Consider the following 23,727-nt stretch of genomic DNA (forward strand, 5'->3'; position numbering starts at 1 on the left):
GATTCAAAAAGATACAATATGCATCAGACTGCATCACACTAAATGTCCTATGAATTGCATATAACCTTATGTAGTTACAATAAATTCAAATAACAAATTTAAATAAAATAATATATTTTAAAAGGAATACATGCACCTGTATAGAAACCGCAAATGTTATAAAGACAACAATAGGTTGGCAATGAACCAGTGAAAGTTTATTACCTTCATCTTCCCATTTAAAGGATGAATTGATGTAAAGGATGCTAAAGGAACATTTAAACTGTGATGGCCTGACCGGATAACAGGTGGTCTTGTCTTTTTAATGGAATCAGTTTTATACCACTTCATTTTAAGGTTACTTCTATAGAGATGATCAACTTCACCCAGTAGTACAAAGACCATTTTCAATATGTGGTGCCATCCTCCAGCACAATTATGTGCAAATCCGCATAATTAAAATAGTTTTAATAAGCTGGCATTAGGAACACAGCCATGATATTAAGGAACATTTTTTATTTGCCCCACAAAAAACAAATCCTGACATAAAGCATAAAGAAACTAGTTATGCTTAAACAGGTTGTGCTTGAGGAAAGGCTTAATCAACCCTAGTAACTGTCGACAACTTTAATGACTGTTTCTAGACCTATTGATGTAGTTGTTGTTAATTAACTTTATTTCCATAAACCTAAAAATTGTATTTTCATGACTTTTTTCATAAAATAACTTACGGGTAGCCAAGCTCCATTAGGTTGTTCCATGTCTGTTTTAGCACCATAATGATCCCCATCTGCATACAGAGGTCAATGAGGCAGCCACTGGGGTGGCACTGCAGCAGCAAGAAAAGAGAAAAACTGGGTCATCAATGACAGCACATTTAAATAGTACAGAAAACACCGTATGTTACTAAATCTTTTTTTTTATCAGTCACTGAGTTGCTTCTCAGTAAACGTGCTCAGACCTGTTGCTAAGAGGTTTTCTGCGTCTGAAAACACTGAATTTCGATCTGATCCCTAAAGCCACATTCAGAAGTTGTCCAGGACAACTTCCATCTTTATTGTTATAATAACTTAAAACCAGAGGTGGGACCACCGACTGACATGATGTGAACAGCATTGCAATCAGGATACTTCATTGCTTATGGTTTCCACAAAAAACGTCCCGTTCATCTTAATATTACCTTCTGCAGAGACAACTCCAAAGCTCCTGATCTGTCCTGTACCACAAGTTTTTAAGCTTTGTTTTTACCTGTATGCAATGTGTAATCATAATTTCTTAAATGAGTATAATACACATTATAATAACTTTGATGACTAAATAGTAAAATGCTTTGCATTAATCAAATTATAAGAACGTTTACGCTCTCATAACATGTTGCATGTGCATCCTGTTAGGCAGAACACTTGAGCATGTGAGTTCAGAGAGGCATTAAAACTGGATTCTGTAGGATCAGAAAATATAATTTATGCATCTTTTATTTCTCTCATATTTAATTTGTTATGTAACTCTGAAAATATTTGTTAAATACAGTTCAGGTGAATGTGAAACATATTAATGTCTGAAAAATATTTTTTCCTGGCCTGCTGCACAGCTGACAGCTGACTACACATCATAGGCTGTGTGTTTATGTACATACAGATAGGGCAACTGGGATCCAATCACAAGCAGAAAATGTAACTCCAGATGTGAGCACATTAACTTTAGCATGGCCTTTTCGTGTCAGTATAACTTATAATTATTATTCAAACTATTTTTGGCACCCCGATCACCTTTCAAATCTTTAGAAATGTACTTTCTGCCCATAAGATCTTCTAGCTCATTCCTGTGGCTGCATAAAGGTTGACTAAAGCTTGTACATGTCACATAAGTGAATATTTCCATTTGTGCAGCTGTAGGAAGATAAGTGGGAGCACATTAGCTCAGCACCTAAAAGTGACAGCTCAGGCTTTTTGTCCTTGTAGACTCCATTCATTGTGTTATTTTTCTTGCATGTTCCCAGAAGTGCTTTGCTGTTATTCTCTCATGGGAAGAGGTAAATACTTACTTCTTCCAGTTTCCAGCGATTGATGAGGCGTAGATATGCACCTGGCCTGCCAGTGAATCTGTCAAACAAGGAAAAAACAGCAAATCACATGTTAGAATACGACCATGTCAAATTTAGGATATACTCGTACAACCTCTTTGAAAGATTCAAAAGGTTTGTCTGATATAAAAATCTTTTATATGGAGAGAAAAAAGCCAAGGCTGAGAGCACTTAACATCCCTTGGAAAGTTCTATGAAGACAGGTACATTGATTTCTGGTCTGTGTTGTAAGTTTGGAGCATTCATAAAGTACAAACAAGTCCCCTTCTGTGTTAGAAATATGAAAAGCTGTTTGAGTGGAGATATTTTTTTCCTGCTTCAGCTTTAAATATGCATGCAGTAGAACAGCTGTATCACTTAAGATGCTGAGGGGTGAAAATGGACCGAGAAAGTTCCTGTTTGTTTGTCTTGTTATTGTTTGTCAGTTGCATGATTGCATGATTTATTCTCATTGTTATTAGATAGGGATTATGTAATTATCTTAGCTCCATAGCAACAGGAAAACAATAAAATACTTAGAGTACATTTAGTCTATGTAAAGGGATTTTATAGAACAAGAAAAACAAACAAAAAAATCTCATACACATATATACTACCAAAAAAATTATCTCTGTAACACAAAACTCCGAAAACATATTTGCCATAAACAAAAGCATCCTAAATAAATTCCTTTTGTTTTATGGTGGACTTTAAAAAGAGTTTCACTCAAGCCGGAATTCTGCAAAGCAATTCTGTTTTAGTGACATAAAAATTGATTTGTTAAACATTTTTGCCAAAACAAATGGAAAAACATAAACCAAAGAAAATATCTTTTAAGAAATAAACTTGTAATAATATAATGCGACCCTTATAGTTAATATAAAGTTTATCTAATTTTCAGTTGCTTCTGTTTGGTTTCACACTTTTTAAAAAAATTTTTTTTGATCAGTATATTCAATTACTATATTTTTTTCTTAACAAAGTGATCATTAACAAGAATATTTTTGTGAAATGTGCATAAACGTCTCACCTTCCCAAAAAGAAGGCAATGTAGAAAGTTGAACTGTTGAGGTTGACAAACTGAAAGAGGAACATCTTGAAGGTAAAACTATTCTCCCACTCTGACTCCGTCCTTGGCTGCTCTGTGTTCACATGCAGAGTAAGAAGAAATTGTATCACAATAGTAAAATGAAAAACTTGATATTGACATGTTTCTTTCACAAATGTATACAAAACATCAGGATGTTCGATTCCATTTTTAAGATATTTACGAAGTTATAAATAAAAACACAAGCTAAACATCCATCTACATTTATAATGGTATCTATGATAATGGACACCTATTTAAAATATTCATAATACCGCTTACTTACCTAAATTTGTGAGTAAGACAGCAACTTTTTCATAAAGCTGTAAATATGGGAAAGTTATTTTATTAACAGCATAGAAAAAAAAAGCAATAAAAACAAAAAAATATAAAGAATAAATTGTATATCTGTGTGCTCCATATTAGGTGTCTAATAAGTTTCATTGACCAATGGACGGCAGGAACTCACCACGTTGAGTAGCATGATGACGCAGAAGTTGATACAGACCGCTGTGCCTGTTGTCGCCACCTGAGAGTTGTTCCTGATGAGTGCCCAACCAAAGGCGGCAAAGGTGCTGACGGTGATCACGCGATAAATCACAATGCCAAAAACGGCGGCAATCACCACCAGTATCTGGTAAATCACAGTAAGAATTATAATAATACTAAAAACAGTACTGATCCACGTATGTTTACCATTCAAACTACAGCTGGTACATGTTTGGCCATTGTTTCTGTTAAAACTCACCATGAAGAATATTCCAGATGCTGAGACAAGGAGGCGACTGTATTTGTCAGTGAAAGCTTGATAAGGCTCAGGTTTTCCAGAAATGGGGTTCATCCTCTCCTTTTTTGAGTACTTGGCCTCAAATTGTGGCCTTATTTCATCCTGGAGGACAAAGAAGAAAGTATTTCAGGAATAAAGGGGAAAAGAATGATTAGCGTCAACAAAATGTGAGACAAATGCCCCAAAAGAGAAATATAAGTGTTTAAATAAGCAAACTAGCTTAAGACATTTTGTAAATATGAACAGAAATTTAACATCAATGAGATTCAACGGTCAAATGTTTTTAAATGGCTAATTTGAATTAAAAATGTCATCAGATAAATAACTACATATTTCATATTAACACATTGAAACTCAGCACAAAATAAGTTAAGTGATGTTTAGTGAATTATGTTAATAGTATAATAATTTATTCTTCCAGTTCAGATAATCAAAACTAGCAAATTCAGTAAGTTAGAGGAAAAAAAGAACAAAAAAAGGAAAAAAACTTCCATTAAATCCTAAAAGATGCTGCTTTTCAACACGTCTTCACTGGCTAGTAGCAAGTTACCAGCACTGAGTTTGTTTGTAGTTGCAATTTCCTTTTTCTGCCTCAGTAAAACTTGTTGTTTGCTTATCACTTTATAGCTATACTTCAACTGTGTGTATTTGACTGTGAACATAACTAATGTTAGCCTATGTGGTCTAAGAAACTTAAATTGGTTCGCTAAAAACTAAGGGTTCATAAACAGATTCATAATATATACAGACTTGTTTGTGCTGTTAGAAAAAAATAGTTGTTCCTCTATCGATTGACATTAAGTCTGAATTTAATTTCAAACAGATTTATAGATATTAACATTTTATGGACCTAGCAAACTAGCTTATAGTAAGTGTTACACTAATATGAGGGCATTACTTTGTGAAATATGTCTGAATTTATGAGGTTGATTTAGGGCGATTAATCGGATTTTAATCTAAATTACAATCTGGGTTTTCAACGATCATAAAAATAAAAGGGTGCGATTATTTTTTGCTTTGCAGTTTCCTCTCCTGCCGTCTTCAGTTGCTAATCGAGCGTCACTGGCATTGCAGCGCTGTGCTGCAAACTCCTCCCACAGCCGCTTTGGTTTCATTCAGACACTGCTCTCGCTAAATCTGGCGACTTTTTTTGTTTAAGCGACCAGCGACAAATATAGCAACTTTTACTGGAGTTATTAGAGACTTTTCTGGTGTTTTGGCGACTGACTTGAAGGCACATATTGTTCTGCAGTTACTGTAATGGATGAGCAGCGGGAGCCTCTCCCGTCCTAAAGCACTCCCAGACGGCCAGTCTCAGCCTGCTCCGGCTGCAGGTCAATGTAGAATAACTGCAGTAGGTTGTGGAAGTTCACAACAACATAGTTTATACCATTTTCAGTGACAACTGGCTGCATTATTTTCATATACATAGTTTGGCGAGTTAAACACGGTAATATCCCTCCGGTATGAGGCGTTGCCATAGCAACGCGTTAATCAGCTGGTTCAGATCAGCTGTCTTTTAACAGGTGAATGAGGAAAATGCACTGTAGCCTGACAGCGGTTGTTTGGCATAAAACGTACATCATAGTTCCTTTATAAGCGGTAAAAGCGGATTAAACAACTCAGAACCGTGCATTAGAGGGTTAAAATGCGCGACACAGAATCGAGAACACCACGACGTGCAGCTTTGTTTGAAAATACTGGATAATTGTGTTAAATAATCGAGATCTTAATTTCAGTCAAAATAATCAAGATTATAATTTTTGTCATAATCAAGCAGTTCTAGTTTGATTCTGAATTTTTTTTAGAAATGAAATAAAACAATTGATAAAATATTCTGTTGAGGGTTCTTTGGTCTTAATATCGTGCTTAAAGAGTTGTATCACAAATGTAACTGACATTACACCACAAAAACTGTATTTTATTCACAGTAAACTGATGTGCCCAGAAAATGTGACATAAAGCCAGAATCAGAGTTTATTATCTGTCTTATCTGTTCTGTACAAAGTGTTCTTTGACAAGAACAAACTTGTGGATTAACACTTTGATAGAGAGACAGTTGAAGGTTGGCCTAACATGAACACTTTGAACCTCCAAAAAACTCAACTAAAAAAACACTACAAGAATTTTGGAGTGATGTAGTTGTTCTCTCTGTGTTCAATACAAATGTGTTTTAATTTCTACATTCTTTTTATAATAAACTTTGAGAGAGGCTCCCCTGGTGAAGTTATAAGGACTAGTCTTTCTTTTTAAATGTAAGTAAGTGACAATAGCTGAAAAATTTTCCCTGGTAAACGTGCTGTAAAGGTCTCACTGTTTGATGTGAAACCTAAAGGTCAGGGGCAAGTTATCCAAATAAAAGTGCTAATAAGTTTCTGCAAAATACAAGATTTGAAAAACAGAACAACATTGCAATTTCCCTCAGTGTTAAAGTATTTTTCATTTAATTCAATTTCTGTTTTAAATTACATTTTTATTTTTAATTTAATTTAATTTAATTTAATTTCTTTTTGTTCCTGAATAATCTCACAAAATGAATAAAATTAAAAAGGAAGTCGAACAAAACCTCTTCTTCTTCCCAATCAATGAGATCCCAGTCGTATGCGAGGACAGCTCTGCGTCTTTTCCAGAACTCCAGGAAGACTGTTGCTGAAGAGACATAAACAGAACAATGCTGTGAGTTGGCAATTTACCATATTTGTTACTGTTCCATCAAGACATTGATTTTATTAACTAAACTTTAAATGACAACCAATACTTCATCTATCAAATTTCTAGTCAAATTTCCTGGATGAGATTTCTACTCTCTCAAATATATTAGTGTCACATTTGTTCTTATAGTTGTAATTAACTAGCTCTCCTGTTTAGTCATATCTGAGGTAGATTTAGTGCACACATTAGTAGCATATTACCATCGTATGAAGCTGTTATGAATAACATGATTGCCTTAGTCTCTGGTAAATAGATGTTAATATTTTTCACTGAGATCACCAACCCTTAAAGGCATTTGTCATCTGCTCAGTGATACCTAATGACTGTTCGCTAACAGGCTGATTAACTGTTAAACTTGGTCGTGTGCAGGCTTTTTTGGAGCTAGTATACTTTTGTTAGGCTAAAGAGGGAAATATTTAACATAAGCAAAAAGATTATCTTCATACAGCAATGCACAGATAGGAGTGCAATTTCAAGGCTGTTCATTATCCAGCACATTATAAATAAAAACTTGCAGTCCAAAAACGTTTTGAATTAGGCTAAATATTTTGTTTCATCCCACTGGGCAAAATGCCAGCACAAATTACAAGCTAGCTTTTGAGTGCTGTTTTTGTGTTGTACCATCAAAGCCAAAAATCCAAGCAATCTGTGTTTCTGTCTCTGATTGGCTTAGTCCAAACTACCTAGAGATACCGAGTTTGTTTGGGAGTCAAGTTATTCAAACTGTATTTACAAGGAGTGATTACAGCAGTGAGGTTGTTCACAGTGCTGATTCATGGAGGGCTGGCACTGTACTGCTGAACAAAGTCCTGTGGATAGCTTAATTATTGAGCACATGTTTGCTGTCCTCTTTTGAAAACTGCTGCAGCATTCTTGTACTGATGAGTGGCCTCTGTCCTCAGTTCTTAAGCCACTCTTTCAGTTTGCCTTCTCTGTCATGTACATAGCTCCATTTGATGTTTTCAGCTATCTGAGAGGGGCACCGCTTTCCACAGGAGCCACAGGGGAGCTCGCTTCTGAAGAGCCTTAATGAAAGGATTTAAAAGGATTCTCTGCTGCTGGTGAACCCAAAAATATATTCATTGGGACAGCAGCACCATCAGCACCAAGACGAAGTAACTGTAAGGTCAGTGCATTGCTAGACTTTCCATTAGATTTTTATTCACATTTTAAGACGTGCAGCTGTGAAAACAACTATAGTTTTCACAGAGTTCAAGATTTCGTGCAGCTCTGTAGTCAGGCAGATTGCATAATATATCTGAGTATGTATACCTAGCGTTTGTTCATGCCATGGTGTAAATTTAAATTTCATGTAATTTACAAGAAAAGCTCAGTAGAACAGGTTTTTGCTTGACCAGAAAATGTTCTCAAAGTTTAATGTCTACAGACAAGTGTGCTTATAATGGTTCATTTTTTTTTGACAAGAATACAACTGATTCAAAGTCTCTCTAAATGGAAAAATGGTTCCACTGTGTAATATTATGAATCTTTACTATACATGTTTTATGTATGCAGACATAAGGTTTCATTGCCTCAAAGTGCAATAATTTAATTTTTGTGCTAAACTGTGCATACTTGCCTTTCCTTTTAATGAACTTTGCAGTCTAGACACTTACACCCACCTGCAGACCAACTGTGTTAGGTGAGAAAACAATAATAATGGTAGATTTGAAAGGGTTTGGCTGCACGTTGAGAGTTTGGATCTTTTTGTATTAAATAGTGTTTGTTTTCTGCCTCATTGATATTTTAAAAGTAAAGAAAAGCTTTGGTTGATCTTCAGTTGACAGGATAATGGTAACCCATGATCAAAGTCCAAAATATAGATTTATATATTAAAGTCAAATCTGTGATTTTTTTTATGTCTAAACATAGAATCTCCTGGAGCAGCTAGTGGGAGTGATGCCTAATGGGGATTATTGGGAACCAGAACCTGACCTCGGCCTTATCTAATCCAGATGTCACCTACTGGGAGTCAGTGGCACAGCCATCATCAGCTGGTACAATAACATTTACTATGATTGTCTTTTGCTTGGTAACTATTCTGTTCCTTGTATGTGCTTAACCATTAAAGTCCTGCGGCCAGGCATTTTAAAAAAGAGAAGCCTCTTCATGATTTCTGAGTCCTGCAACTCACAACATAAAACATTTATAAGTGAGAAATGGATCGGGTTTCCTCTGCAATGACAACATGTGTGTGAATTATTAACAGAAAAAGAGACTGCTTTTATTACATGCTTCAAAACTGCAATATTCTGTCATTTTATGTAAAAAACTAACCTATATCATAAAAGTTGCCTTTTTGTTTAAAATGTTTTACTGATCTGCCGGTTTTCACCCCCAGCAGTTAACAACATCATAATAGGGCTGGGCATGATGACCTTTGCTCTCCAGCTGTGTTTTGTTCTGCTCTTCACGCTGAGATGTTGGAGGTTTGACAGCCAAGTACAAGAAGTTTTCAAACATCCAGACTCTGCTAACAAGCTGAGTGGTAAGCATTGCTGCTGCATTTATTTAAGTTCTGTGCTTAAAATGCCTCTCAAAATTCATGCAGCAAAATTACTGAAGCTTCTAATCTAGCAATGAAACCAATGAAATACTTGTTTTTGTAATCATACTGTAAGTGATAATTTATTTAACCTGAAATATTTTTTATTCATCCAAAATATTTCATGACTCCACTTATGTTTATGTTTGAGTATTTTACATCCACATATTAAGAATTGTTTGTTTAACTTAAACCATAAAGAGAGTATTAGTTAGGTTATCTGTAAAAAAAAACAAACCTGTTTGATAAAACCTCAGAAACATGATGTCACACGGCAGCTCATTAGGTGGTGAATGTGTTTGAGCTGACAAAGTTTGCATCATTCAGTGCTACAGAAGACATAATACTTCCTTAAACAGCTGATGTTAGTCATTACTTGTAAAAAGAAATAATAAAAAATTCTGGACAAATTTACTTTAAAGTTATTTCTTGAATTGGACGGTTTAGGTGTGATTTATTCATTCTGATCCAGATCAGATGTTGGGTGCAGGAAGGTCTTCCGTTTTGAATGAGGAATGCAACTAGAGAGCTACTTTTGTATAACTGTGCTGCCAAGAGGCAAAATTAAGTTGTCTAAATGATGTAATGATTAGAAAATGGATAACATGGATATCAGCACAACACACATGACATATTAGGCATTCCTCCGATACAAGATTAAAGTGGGATCCTAACATTTTTATTCTGATGAGCGTCACAGAAGAAACTCAAACTGTTTTCTTCTATTACTTTGGATCGGATTATTCATGTCAACACCTTGCAATTTACAAAGCAACAATACAAACACATCCACCACATTCAAATTAAGTACAAAGATCTGGAAATGTCAGTGGAGTTAAAGTGTATGGGTCAAATTTTCCTTAAAAAATCAACACTTCTGAATGACTTCAGCTCTTCAACTGTGGCACTTTTATAAGTTTTGACTGGAAGTTTCTTTAAAGACTGATTTAGAAGATAGCTAGGTGGTCAAGTAATGTAAACAGATTTGTTGCTTAAGTTGCCAAATTCAAAAGTTTTTCTTTTAAATGAGCAAAATATTTTGGATAACTCTTCCTTTTTGTGTCCCTTTTAGAGCTCCCATTCTTTCACCAAGGCATTTCCAAACAACTGAGCTATTCTTTTTGTAATGATGCTCCTGATGCCTCATTGCCTGCCATCTCTGCTGCAGTGGAAAAATATGAACACATAACAGTTTTTACAGGTCCTACCATACCCTGGGACCTGGTTCAGTAGCAATAAGCTTCAAACTGGCTCTTACCATGTAAAAACATCTCTGTACATTAAAGACTTCTTTTGTAACTAATGAATTATGATGTTAAAAATTAAATGAAGTGTCAATAAAAATTTTTAAGTCAAAGCTGCACTATCAGAATTTATATAAAAGCAACAGCTCACATTTAAGATATAAAAAGCCAGAAAAGACTTATCTGTGCATTCTAGTTTGCTGGTGGAACATTTAGTTGCTAAAGATCCTGATAGTTTTCTAAGCTATTAGTGGAGAACAAAACAAAGGTAAGTCAGTATTAAAGCTGCTTAGTGATTGGATATATGCTGAAGTTTCCGTTTATTTGCAGAGTGTATCCTTTCTTTCTGTGGAAATATAGGTTGGGAAAAGGTGAGGGTGTAACACAAACAGCAATCTGTTGACAAAAATGCAGTGTGTTACATTTGCATGATGTGAAACATCCACAAACCTCTTAAAGCCCATTTATGCTCTCTTACATACTTAAATTGGGACATCCGTTTTAATCGTTGTTCATTTTGCCACCCTCATACTTCCATGCTTCTTTCACGTTGCCATAGTTAAGTTAGTTCATCCACTTGTGGACAGAGTTCAGAGTTCATTTCCACATTTTGACACCAGTTGGTGGCGGTAATTAACCGCTATAAAGTTATGTATTTTTTGATCATATCAACTTCTTTTTATTTTATTGGGCTTTTTATTTGGCAGTTGCTGCTTTGTCTTCTTCCTTTTCCTCTTCTCTAGTTTCTTCCTTTTGCCGGTTATGTGTCAGAAATAAAACTCAGCAATGCTCCCATGATTTCCAGTAGTATTGCTCCGTTTTCTGCATCAAGTGATTAAAAAAATTATCAAATTATGCCCGTAACTAACACAGCACTCTCCGTCTGCATATCCGTCTTCTGAAGCAAGCATAAATAGACCTTTACACTCCGACATTTGAACGGTAGACCAAACTACCGCTTTCCATCATAACTACCGGGGGGGGGGGGGGGGTGCTCAGCATGTGTGTCCATATATCTGTACCCCTTGTTGTGTTAATATATGTAAAAGCCCTTTGAGCTGCTTTATGTATGAAAGGTGCTATACAAATACATTTTGATTTGATTTACCTGAGGACAAGCATTTCTTTTTCTTTTCAAGTTCTACATATTTGGAAGGGAAGAATAAAGATAAGGAGGATTCAGTTTTTTGGAGCCTGATGCTTCAACACTATACTTTTTACCCTGGACCTTTTAAGGCAAGTTTAAATTTACACTAAATAGTTTGTTGAAGGTTATTCAATTAGATAATTGATGTGAAAGTTAGATTTGCTTAATGAAGAGTTTTATTTAACAGACTTACCCCAAACTGCCATAAATACAGCAAAGAAAACAGTTGCCCCGTTGTCAAAGAGATGGGTGACCTTAAAATAAAAACAAGACTTTATTAAAATGGTGTTTGTTCCATTTTTTTTTAATAAAATGATTTAAAAAAAACTCAATATCTTTTGCTCAAACACTGACCTAATACCACATGTTGATTAAAACTTATTGCCATGTAATAGCTGGTGTACTGACGCATTATTGTTTTGAGTACAATGACAAATCACACAGCAGCTGTTGCTGTGACGATACCTTGGCATAGATGCAGCTGTCTGACAGCCTCAGGTAGGGGCAATACTTGTCACAGATGGGACACATGATGATGTCAGCAGCCTGGCAGATTTCTTTGCTGAAGGACAACAACATTTAATCCATGAAATTCTGGTTAAGCTGTCAACAGCAGAAAGACGCAGAGTATCTTTCAGCAACATGAGAAAGCTGCCAAAAAAAGAATGACGTCAACAATTACTCTGTGCGCTCTTCAGTATATCTATATAGTTTTTTTGGAAGTTATTAAATAGGTATATTGTTAAAAACTTTTAATGACACAGCACATTTTATTTAACTTTGTTCCTTTTTCAGTCAGAGTCCGACAAAAGTTTATTATTTGTTTGATCAATGCAGCATCTAATAACAATTCAAGAGGCAACGTTCACACGATGTGGCCAACATATGGTGTGAAATGCTGAATAGGATTTGCATTATGAGCTATAGGACTTTTAAAGAAAATGAACTGATGGTGTGTCCCGCACTTACTCTAGTTGTCTGCAGCAACATTAACAAAGTAATTTCTTCCACAGAGACACAACTACAGGCTCTATGAACAGATATCTTCATCAGAAAATGGAAGAGTTGTGTTTACCTGACCTGGCAGTGCTCCAGCGTGAAAACACCGTACAGGAATACGAGCAGGCCAACTAGAGCTGCAGGAAACAGCATCCCTGTGTACCAGCCGAGCCAAGCAAAGTACAGACCGATCTTCTCCCCAAAATACCTCCTAAGAAAAAAAAAAAATTAAAGAAAAAAAAAAAAAATCTATTTTGTTTTATCAATCCACATGTTTATCAGCATATGTTTTCAAAAATCTGGCAAAAACAGCAAATTTACAGCCAGCTTGTTGAAAGTTTAGAGACTTTGGAGACTTTTTAAAATCAGCATATTAATGAGATCGTAATAAAAACGTACACATATCCCAACAAAAAAAAAAATTAGCCACTTCGTATTTAAAAAAACAAATAGCTTCAAGCCTCCTATTGGATAATTCCTGTGTGGTTATTATCTTTCAGATGCCAACTCGTTATTTAACCTTACCTAAGGCATTGAGTAATATTTTTTTCATTTCTTGAAAGAGATGGGGAATATGAGACATGTCCACAAAAGGCTACAATTCACATGCCAGTTTAAGTTAATGAATGAATGAATAAAAAAAAAAAAAAGTACGTAAATAAATTAATAAGTTTGTAAATATGAAAATAAATCAATACATAAAAAAATAAATGTCCAGTTGAGTTGCATGGACACACACACACACACACACACTTTTTTTTTTTTTTTTTTTTTTTTTTTTAAATGAGGCATAAATGTGTGTATCAATAATTTATATGATAATAAAGTAATTAGAAATGAAGGCTTGTCTCATAAAATCCTGGTACTGAGAGCTGGTTTGGCATCAACATGAGGAAGCAAACTGAAGAACAATTGTTGGCATGTTGTTACCTGATGAGGTCCAGTGGCTGATACTTGTACCAAACTCCCCACCAGGCCCAGCACTCATACAACAGGTGCCGATGGTTTTCTGCTCCATGTGTTCGTATGGGGTTTTTGCTGTGGTAGTTTCCCTGTTAAAGTGCACAATTATCATTATTATTATTATTACCTTTGTTATACCAGATAAGTCAATTATGAACTAATTTTCCTTCATATATATATATATATATATATATATATATATAAAAAATTGTGTGTGTGTGTGTGTGTAGAAATGTATGTGGAAATGATAATGACGTATAAACAAGCAGTTCAATTGAGTGAGTGAAGAGCTTTGAGATCAGTCAAATTACCTCATGTAGAGGGAATGCTGCCTCATATGAATTATTATTCAAAAGACGGTTAAGTCCTGCAAATAAAAAAGAAGAAAAGACCAACAGATGCTATTAGTCCTGTACTGTGATCGATTCTTGCACAGTTGTTTTTGTTTAAAATATTAACATCAGTTTGAATGTGTCTTCAAACAGTGTTAATGAAGAACAGATAAGGCCTGTATTTTGACAACATGTTGGTCCAAAAGGAATGAAACATTGATTCCAAGAAATTTGGAATTCACTGTTTGCACATACTGAGTGTGACATGCAATCCTTATGTTAAATATTTCCTCCAACAAGAATTCACCTTTCTACTATTTGTAAGATTGTCTCAATGTCAAAAGCAAAACTCACCCATTTTGTTTTTCCCCTCTTCATATTTGACCCGTTGAAGGATGTGGTGCACGATGCGACTTCTGGTGGCATTGTTAAAAAATGTTTCTTTGTTGTGGATGATGAAACTTAAAAGAAAGGAAAAAGTCATAAGAACTGTGTATACCGTTTGTGTATCTGTGTATCATCATGTGAAAACATGTCAAGGAGGAAATACATTAGTAATCATCTTAGAAAAAGATTCATACTGATCAATTTTTTAAAAAAAGGTTATAAAGCCATATACACTACTCACAAAAAGTTAGGGATATTTGGCTTTCAGGTGAAATTTATGGAAAATGCAATATGTTCATGCTACAGTGATATAATATCATAAAAGTAAGACATTTAAGTAGAAGGATGCACTACTGATTTCCTGATCTCAAAAAATTCATTCAACACAAAAGGTAACGACAATGGTAGTTACACCACAACAAAAAATGTGAACGTCTCAATATCTCGTCATGTGCCCTTGAGCATCAATTACAGCTTGACAACGACGTCTCATGCTGTTCACAAGGCAACTTATTGCCTGCTGAGGCATGGCATCCCACTCTTCTTGAAGGGCAGCCCTCAGGTCATTGAGGTTCTGGGGTGCAGGGTTTCGAGCTTCTACACGACGGCTCAGCTGATCCCACAGGTTTTCAATGGGATTCAGGTCTGGAGAGAGTGCAGGCCATTCCATTTGAGGTACACCAGTCTCCAACAGCCGTTCCCTGATGATGCGGCCTCTGAGGCCCACTGGTTCCTCGTCCAGCGTAAATGCTCCCTGGCCCATGCAAGACGATGATGCCTGTGTCTGGTGGTGTGGTCAGGTACCCGTGCAGGTCGTCTAGCACGCAGACCACGCTGATGGAAACGGTTTCGAATGGTCTGACGTGACACTTGGGTGCCTCTCACCTCTCTTAAACGTGCCTGGAGTTGAGTGGCATTCATCATCCGGTTTCTCAGGGCAGTGTTCACAATGTAGCAGTCATCAGCACGGGATGTGGCCAAAGGATGTCCACTTCTAGGCCTTTCTGTGACTCTTCCAGTCTCTCCATATCTCTGTTGCAACCTGCTGATGACACTCTGTGACACTCCAAGCTCAGTGGCCACTTCTGTCTGAGAACGTCCTGTTTGAAGCATCACAATGGCAAGGGACTGTTGTTCCATTGTTAGGTGTCGTCTTGGTCTCATGATGTCAAAATGTGAACAGCATGATGAGGACAACTGTTTAAACACCAGCTCTAATTGAACCAGGACATTTATTGGTCAATTCAAGGATCACACACCTGCCATGATTTTTGCCATTAAGCTCCTTGTTAGAGAACAGCAACTTGTGCAAAATTTATTGAAACATTTAAAAGTTGGACATGTGCATTTAAAAGCTTAGAGAAGATCACATTAAGTTCACCTGTACAGGTTTGAATGCATTTTAGGCTTGTTGTGAAATTTCACCCAAAAGCTGAATATCCCTAACTTTTTGTGAATAGTGTATATTCGAAAAGTGCTGAACAATATGGTTTGTTTACAAGAAGTAAAATTCTGTTCAAAAAGAGCATGACAGCATGGTTTATGTTTGCAAAGCTGCATCTGAACAAACCACAAGATGCATCCATCCATTCATATCTTACACATACAAACATCACAGTCCTTTAACACTAAGTTTTTAATGGATGACTAGCATAGAAGTCAAAAAGCAAAACAGCTCTGGATTACAAACCAGGCAGGCTATTCCTCCCAGTTGCAGTTCTCCAGATTTTCTGCCGTCTCATGAGATTTTAGGTCATCCACCAGGAAAATGGAGTTTCAAGATGGGACACTTTCCAACAATCCTGAGCAATGATTTAGCTCAAGTGCACTGGCAACAGTGTCAGCACTTTCTTTTACCTGACAGCCCGGGGAAGCCATATTATCTAAAAGGGAAAACTAACATTTGAGTTCCATGGCTGGGCTAAGCCCACCCTTGCCCCATTGACTCTCACCTAAGACAGTAGAATGAAGTTCTATCCCTCTACAGGGGATTGGCTCCAGAATCTCTTCTGTGTGTCGAGTTGAGCCCAGCTCAGCCTCCTGCACAAGTTTGGAGGCTGAGGCGTCCTTAAAGCCAGCATAGGGCCTTTTGTGTTTTATCTTACACCATACCCAGGATCAATTTGTCTTTAGAGTGCCTGCCAGAGGAAAGCTGCACCTCACAACATATCTGCACTGATTGCTGAAGTCTTTAAATCCACTCCATTGAGATTAATGAAGGAGCAAAGTAAATTAGGACAGATGAGTCCAACATGTAAATGTTTGGTCATAATGCAAAGCACAAAATCCCATTTGTGGAAAACCAAACTCACATAAGCACAATCAGGACGGGTGATGATTTGGGCTTGTTTTGCAAGAGCTAGGCACCTGTTTGTATTTACTTGATTTTAGGACCTGGTAAAAACCTTTCTTATTCTTTCTTTTCAAATAAATAATAAGCCTCCATACATAAAGGCTTAGAATAGAAAAAGGCTGTTCTTTCTTTTCATATCACGGTAAATGTACCGCGTATGAAGACTTACTGATGGATTCTGGATCGACTGAAGGGGGCTGTAAAGCTTTCATTCTCCTCCAAGTCAGGAAGTGTTTCATTGTCAAATTTCATGGGTTTGCGCGGAAGCCACCCACGGAATTTGTTGATGCGCTTCTCCATCCTGCAAAAGAAGTTCTGTTAAAGCTGCAGAATTATGCCTCATCAACTTGCTTTTAGCATCATAGACTAAACGCTCACCTGCTCAAAAACTTGTGCCGCTTATGCATGTAAAAGATCTTCCTCCTATGTGCAGTTGAGAATAAGTAGGATTAATGCACTGTACACATTTTTGCTTTTGGTATGAGGATATTCAGCTAATCATCAATTGGCAGCTGTAATATGTAAACAACTAAGCTAAGCTAACCTAGAGACTGATATTAACCATGTGAAATTTAAGCTAATCATTGATCTGCTCAAGAAAAAAAAAAAAAGTCTGCTATTGTGACAGAGTTTCAAATTAACCACACTTTTTTATTTTTTGAACATTTTTGTCTCACCTAAAAGGCATGCGGATGTTCATGAGCTCTGCATAGCGACAGAGAACATCCCATGGCGCATGAAGCTTTAGGAAGATAACATCGCTGTTTGTTAAAGAGGCCTATATGAAAAACAGACAAAAATTTGAGAAAAAATATAAAAAAAGACAAGGAAGGCCACAACATACTGTTTTAAATCAATAGATTATATGGGGTGCACTCTTCTCCTCGCTTGTTTGTAGTGCCTCAGAGTGTGGGAGTCTGCTTAAAGCTATATGAATCAGGAGCAAACTGGAAGGAGACCTAAAAATAACTAAATGGCTCCATACAAGAAATACACAAGTGGGCTGAAGGTTGGAGACATAATCTGGTGTCCTCCCCTGCATGCTCTAAATGATGATGACCTTGATGTTAGAGCACTGAAAATAATGCTTACATAAATACAAATCAGAGAACATCAACACTCTCCATTCTGTTGAGTGTCACTTAGGCTAAACAAGAAGCAGCAGTGGAAAAAATTGCTATCAGCTCATTTGTTTTGGCTCCAGTAGAGGATACCTTATCAGTGAATACGCATATATCAAACCTGGAACAAAAGCTGTCTGCATTTTAAAAGTTGCCAATCTGGTCTTTCAGATAACATGTTATTATAAGACTGGATTAAAGATGAGCATAAAAAAACTGCAGATAAATATTTTTGCTCAGATGAAGAACCATCAATGTGGGAACCGGTTTACTCAAGTTATTACAGCTTTTTTTTTTTTTTTTTCTTCTTTTTTTTTTTTTCTTAAAAAAAACCCAAAACAAACAAAAAAAAAAAACTGTAAGCACTTGCATGCACCTGCTCCAATTTAGCTGCATAGTAAAACCATAGACTGTTTCTACAAAGATGGACGGAGCCTCCCTGGCGTCCCCCATGGGTCTCTGAAGAGCTGAATTGAAGCTCGGTGGGTGGTTCCTACCATAACACAAATATGGGCTAAAAGAGGACAGGGGGGCTGTGAGCGTCAAGGTGGATGACTGACATCAAGCAAACTCTGAGCTGCCTGGAGCTAAGAGCTAACCGAGCTAACCTGGCAGGAACAGGAGCTAACCAGCTAACGGAGGGTAAGCAAGCTAAAGCTAAGTCATGTTGTTAACTGGCTAAAAACTGTGGTTGTTTTACATTCTTCTTCCTTGAAGCGGAAGATCGGGTACCTGTCAATCAAAAGGACACGTCCCTTAATATGCTGAATTTCGAGATTAAATTACTTTTAAACGGGCGAGTTGGAAAAAAATTCACTCCCTCCACAGTTGTCATGAAGGCAAACCTGACCTATTAAACCAAAAATAGATTTTTGAACCAGGCTGTAAACATGTTTATTTATGCTGTGAAGTTGGCCTTTTTAACATGGGAGTCTATGGAGATTTGCTCTGTTTTGGAGCTAGCCCCGAGTGGATGAAGGGGGAACTGCAGTTTTATGCACTTCCGTATTGGCTTCACTTTTAACTGCCGCAGGTTGCCGTTGAGTAAAACCGTACCTCTCATATTGAACCTCACAAACAAATCTTTCGCCCTGAAGATGTGCCTATGCAAGTATTGCGAGACCTCTACCAGCTGAGGGAATGCTGTACATTTAGCTGTTTTTCTACATATATGATAATTTTGCAAGCAGCTTAAGACACCTTTCCACATTAACAACATTGTAGCTCTTTTAAGCCATTGTGTGTTTTTTCTTTTTTTTTTTTCTTTTTTTTTTTTACTTCAAATAAGCCATTTCAGCCTTGTTGCATTTGCTAATCCTGTTTCCAGTCAAATCACACACCTGTATTAACAAAAGAGCTTTGATCACCCCTTCTTTATCCCCCAGACAATGTCATACACTACACAGCATGAACAGACATTTTATGAGGTGATAAAAAAAATACTTTGCTTAACCTTTGCCAGTATAAAAGTGTTACCTCCTTTTCCATGTGTAAACCTTCGGCTCGGATGTTCCGCTCAAAAACCTCCCTCTTCTCTGACTGGGAGCAGGACTTCCTGTAGACCAGGATGTAGTCTATTCGGCTCTTTTCATCGCTGAAGCAAAGGCCACTCAACTTACTCTTCCCCTTAGAAAAAACAGTTGTAAGGACAGTAAAAAAATTATATTATTTTTAGTTCATATTGATCAATAGGATTTATGATTTAATGAGTGAGTCATTTTTAAGTAAGTGATTAAGTAATTTTGACATTTATATGTTAGGTAATGAGTAGGAAAACAGTTCAGTCTTCCTTAGTTCTTTAAACCCTCAGGAAGTGGACCACAAAAAAAGTCACTTCCTGCGTTCGATTTGGCATTGCATTGTGGGAAAATACATAGCGATCGCTTTAATGGTTCTCTGCTTCGTCTGTTGTTCATACTGCGATCATTGTTGCAGTGTATTTCTGCTGTATACTTGCATAAGACAAAAAACAAAAAACAAAAAAAAAAAACAGCGATAGTTTCCTGCTCAATGTTTACCTCGCAAGAGGAGGAAACAAAGTTCTTGTCTTCACACAGGTCTTGTTCTCTCTTTTGCAAAATACTATTTCAGCGCCACTTTTGGTGAAAATGGGGATATGTTATTCCAATGGTTTGGCTCATTTTACCAAAGTGCAGTGTGAACACGTACTCTATCCGCATGGATACACACCACTACAACTGAGCCAAGTCCCCAATCAGACCAAATGTAGTGGACGATCCTGATGTGAATGCAGACATCTTAGTGACCTTTCATTGTTTGCTGGGTTGTTATCTCGACTATCATATTTTACCCAAACTGCTCTTGTTGGACCACTGACCTCTGGGATACTTAAATTGGACTTTGTGTTGTCATCTAGGATGCTGCTGTGGTTTCCAGGGTTTTGCAAGGTGGATTCATCTTTAGATGAGCTGCTGATGCCCTCTGACCTTTCCTTCTCCAGCAGCACATTGACATCCTTCACAACTAAAGAGAAGATAGGTAACAAAATAGATGGAATAGTATTGTCTGAAATTACAGCAAAAGTCCCAACTCTCATTTTAGAGGGGGGGTCCTTATTTTAATACATCTCTTCATAAGGGACAGTTAGCATCATAATTTTATTCTACTGGAAATTAATCTAAGATTCAACCAGATATTACATGATTAAGTCATGACTGCATATTTGATTTGTAGGGTCATGATTTTATCTCTGTCCTGCATAGCAAAATGTTTTTGAACTACATCAAATAATCCAACAATTTCTAACATTTTGTTAGAATTATATTTAGCATGATTTTCTACTATATTTAGAAAGTTAAGGTGTAAAAGCATAACACTGCGTGATACTGGTTTGGTGGTTCAGCTGAGTGGTCACATATTTTGCCTGGATTTTCCAATCTGTTCAGGCCATTACTCAGTTAGATTAAGGGAGAGGTTTAAAGGAATTCCAGGTCTTCTTGGTAGCATGTCTCACCCAGTGGAGGCACATTATCTTGATTGCTGGAGTCCAGAGTTTCAGCCAAGGATTCCTCCATGATGTCTTCCCTCCCACAGTAGGGAAAAGCAAGAGGTCGGTCTGCTGCTTGGTAGCCAGAGGCTGAGTGCTGCAGCAGGACTCTGGGATGGTGGGGGCTCTGCCGCTGGGGCTCAAATCCATGTAGAGATAAGCTCACATCTATGGAACACAGAGAACTTAATAGCAAGCTGTTTCTTTCAGTACTACTACCTAAATTATCATTTGGCAGTGCTTATTTTATTTTGGAACTTATAATTTACTCCCATATTGCAAGCCCAAAGGGAGGTCTAGTATAAGATATGTCAGGAAAGTGCAAAGCGTTAAATGAGTCTATAAGTAGATAAACCAGTTTAACAATTGCCTCTATGTTAATTTCATGTTTTCACTGTAATGAATGAATGTGATAAAAAACATACTGCTGAACCCTTTCCCTGACCCTTACATACAGTGATAAATCATATCTGATTACATGTCTTGGATTGCTCCATGGTTACTGACGACGTGGAGCACCAAGATAAAGCCACCATTTGTTATCAACTGTATCCAAATGCTCTCAGAAGGATGATTTTAAGGAAAAGCAAAAGGAACATAAATAGAGGAGTCAATGTCTGGTTTGTTCTTTATAGGCTGCAGTAGAACAGTTGTTTGACACAACCTTAAGTAAGAGGTCTGTGCTTGAGTCCCTATAAAGAAAAACTCAAAACAACTCACAATATTGGCACTTAGGGGTTCCATAACACTTCAGGTAATTAAATAAGCAGTTTGAATTAGCAAGAAATTTCTGTGACACACTCACAGCTTAAAAGCAAAGATATTTGTCTGTAGCCGAATTCAACTTTACATCATATCCTATTTGCTGTGTCTTAGAAACAGAAAAAAATAAACATTTCCGTAAACTTCTTATGGAATTCACTTAAAGTAAGATGAAGTATTTAGTTTTTGTTTTTTTTAATCCTGAAAATACAAATTTAATGGATGTTTTGTCACACATTTTCCCAGCTGTAAGGAGGAAATTTTAATTGCCGACATGTCACTGAATTCATCAACATGCAATATTACATAAAAAAAAAATACTACAGTGTGCAAAAGCTCTGAAAGTTAACCATTAAAAAACTAAAAAAAACAAAAACAAAGAAAAAAAATGGAGTAGATGGACAGAAACAATGAAGCCCAGAATTTATGGAGCTGATAGGTAATTTTATTTACAGGTGTATATATCTGCTGACTGGTATATAACAGAAATTCAACCTTTCTATCTGTGGTGCAGCGTTTTAACAACCTCGAGCAATTCAACACATGACTGACTCTGGGCTTGTCCCTGCAGGAAGAATCGATATGAAATGCTGAATTACAGATGAGGGAAATATAAGTATTTAAGAGTACAATTCCCAGTCATATATTTTTAGTTTGCTGCATGTGCTGTAGTATGATCTCTCAAGTTATTTAGTGCATGCTCTGCTATACAGTAAAAAAAAAAAAAAAAAACTGCTTCAAGAGTTATTGAATGCAACATTTTTTCTGGATTTATGCTTGCATTGCAGCATGAAGCTGCTGCACAGATCTCAAACCCGGTACAAACACAGCTGTAGATGCATGGTTCAAAAAGAAAGTGTCGCATATGTCTCTGTGGCATTTTCAACAAATCATATCAGACTTATTTTTATTAAGTCCTGAAAAAATGCTTTCTTCTTTTAAATCTTAAAGCTCAAACTATAATGTGATTCGAGTAAGAGAAACATTAATGAACAGTGCAGTTGTCCAAAAATCTGTTAAAACCAAACTTTTTTCACCTCAGTTTTTCATTTAAGTGGACAGGTGTTGCGTATCTAATCCTCTATGGTACCCCAGTGATACAGTTTAGACTGGAAATGTTTCTTAAGAATAATTTACCCAAAATATATAATCTATCATACCTGTAAAGATTGAAAGTTTTTTAATCAGGAAGTTAGACAGTAGTGTCTCTTTAAGAACAGAAGCGAATTGGACTTATCTAACTGATTAGTTCATAAGGGCAAAATTTATTCAAAACAGAGCAAAAAAAACTTAAATGAATTAAAACTAAAAAGATATAAATGTTTTACCTTCACACCCCAGAGGTGTGGGGCTATCTTATATGTCTATGTTCTAAACTTTCAATTGTGATAGGAAAAGAGACTCTGCTAAACCTTTTTGCTGAGGTATAGTGGCAGTGACAGAAGCAGAAGTACAGGAAGCAGCTTTTAATTATCCTTTGATGCTTTGGAACATTGAGTCCATGGATGCAGGTCATAAAAAGACAATAAATCTTAAAGAAGTTAAAAAAAAAAATGTGCTGAGCACTTTTTTCTTTACAAGTTTACTGTCCCATCTTAGTATGATAGTAAATCTTTAACTTTATTGGGGTTACCTTTTTTTTCCCCAAAAGCACCTTTCAACAATCCTCTCCCTGAGCCGTCACCTTATCGTGGTGGAGGGGTTTGTGCGTCCCGAAGATCCTAGCAGCTATGTTGTCGGGGGCTTTATGCCCCTGGTAGGGTCACCCATGGCAAACAGGTGTCTAGGGGAGGGACCGGCTGCAGAAGCTGGCTCTAGGGACGTGGAACGTCACCTCTCTGGTGGGGAAGGAGCCTGAGCTTGTGCGCGAGGTTGAGCGGTTCCGACTAGATATAGTTGGACTCACCTCGACGCATGGCTTGGGCTCTGGAACCAGTACCCTCGAGAGGGGCTGGACCTTCTTCCACTCTGGAGTTGCTCATGGTGAGAGGCGCCGAGCAGGTGTGGGCATTCTCATCAGCCCCCAGCTTGGTGCCTGCACGTTGGGGTTTACCCCGGTGGATGAAAGGGTAGTTTCCCTCCGCCTCCGGGTGGGGGGACGGGTCCTGACTGTTGTCTGTGCTTATGCACCGAACAGCTGTTCAGAGTACCCACCCTTTCTGGAGTCCTTGGAGGGAGTGCTGGAGGGTGCTCCTTCTGGGGACTCCATTGTTCTGCTGGGGGACTTCAATGCTCACGTG

The 23,727-nt window shown here is 37.1% G+C and overlaps 1 protein-coding gene across 1 annotated transcript in view; it reads right to left on the reverse strand.

Moving 5' to 3' along the window:
- LOC306773506 (anoctamin-4-like) overlaps positions 1 to 23,727 on the reverse strand; it is a gene marked incomplete at its 5' end in the record, with an annotated part of 67,548 nt that overhangs the window by 10,122 nt on the left and 33,699 nt on the right. The window contains 19 exons of the mRNA XM_079263344.1: positions 711 to 808; positions 2,024 to 2,081; positions 3,072 to 3,183; positions 3,415 to 3,451; positions 3,598 to 3,762; positions 3,877 to 4,017; positions 6,482 to 6,564; positions 11,757 to 11,817; positions 12,029 to 12,125; positions 12,639 to 12,773; positions 13,493 to 13,614; positions 13,837 to 13,892; positions 14,212 to 14,318; positions 16,767 to 16,898; positions 16,976 to 17,020; positions 17,275 to 17,375; positions 19,195 to 19,344; positions 20,057 to 20,202; positions 20,693 to 20,893. Of these exons, the coding sequence (XP_079119470.1) occupies positions 711 to 808; positions 2,024 to 2,081; positions 3,072 to 3,183; positions 3,415 to 3,451; positions 3,598 to 3,762; positions 3,877 to 4,017; positions 6,482 to 6,564; positions 11,757 to 11,817; positions 12,029 to 12,125; positions 12,639 to 12,773; positions 13,493 to 13,614; positions 13,837 to 13,892; positions 14,212 to 14,318; positions 16,767 to 16,898; positions 16,976 to 17,020; positions 17,275 to 17,375; positions 19,195 to 19,344; positions 20,057 to 20,202; positions 20,693 to 20,893 (2,047 nt within the window). The remainder of the gene's footprint in view (positions 1 to 710; positions 809 to 2,023; positions 2,082 to 3,071; positions 3,184 to 3,414; positions 3,452 to 3,597; positions 3,763 to 3,876; positions 4,018 to 6,481; positions 6,565 to 11,756; positions 11,818 to 12,028; positions 12,126 to 12,638; positions 12,774 to 13,492; positions 13,615 to 13,836; positions 13,893 to 14,211; positions 14,319 to 16,766; positions 16,899 to 16,975; positions 17,021 to 17,274; positions 17,376 to 19,194; positions 19,345 to 20,056; positions 20,203 to 20,692; positions 20,894 to 23,727) is intronic.

This window comes from Telmatherina bonti (assembly GCF_933228915.1).
Source record: "Telmatherina bonti genome assembly, chromosome: 23".
NCBI lineage: Eukaryota > Metazoa > Chordata > Actinopteri > Atheriniformes > Telmatherinidae > Telmatherina > Telmatherina bonti.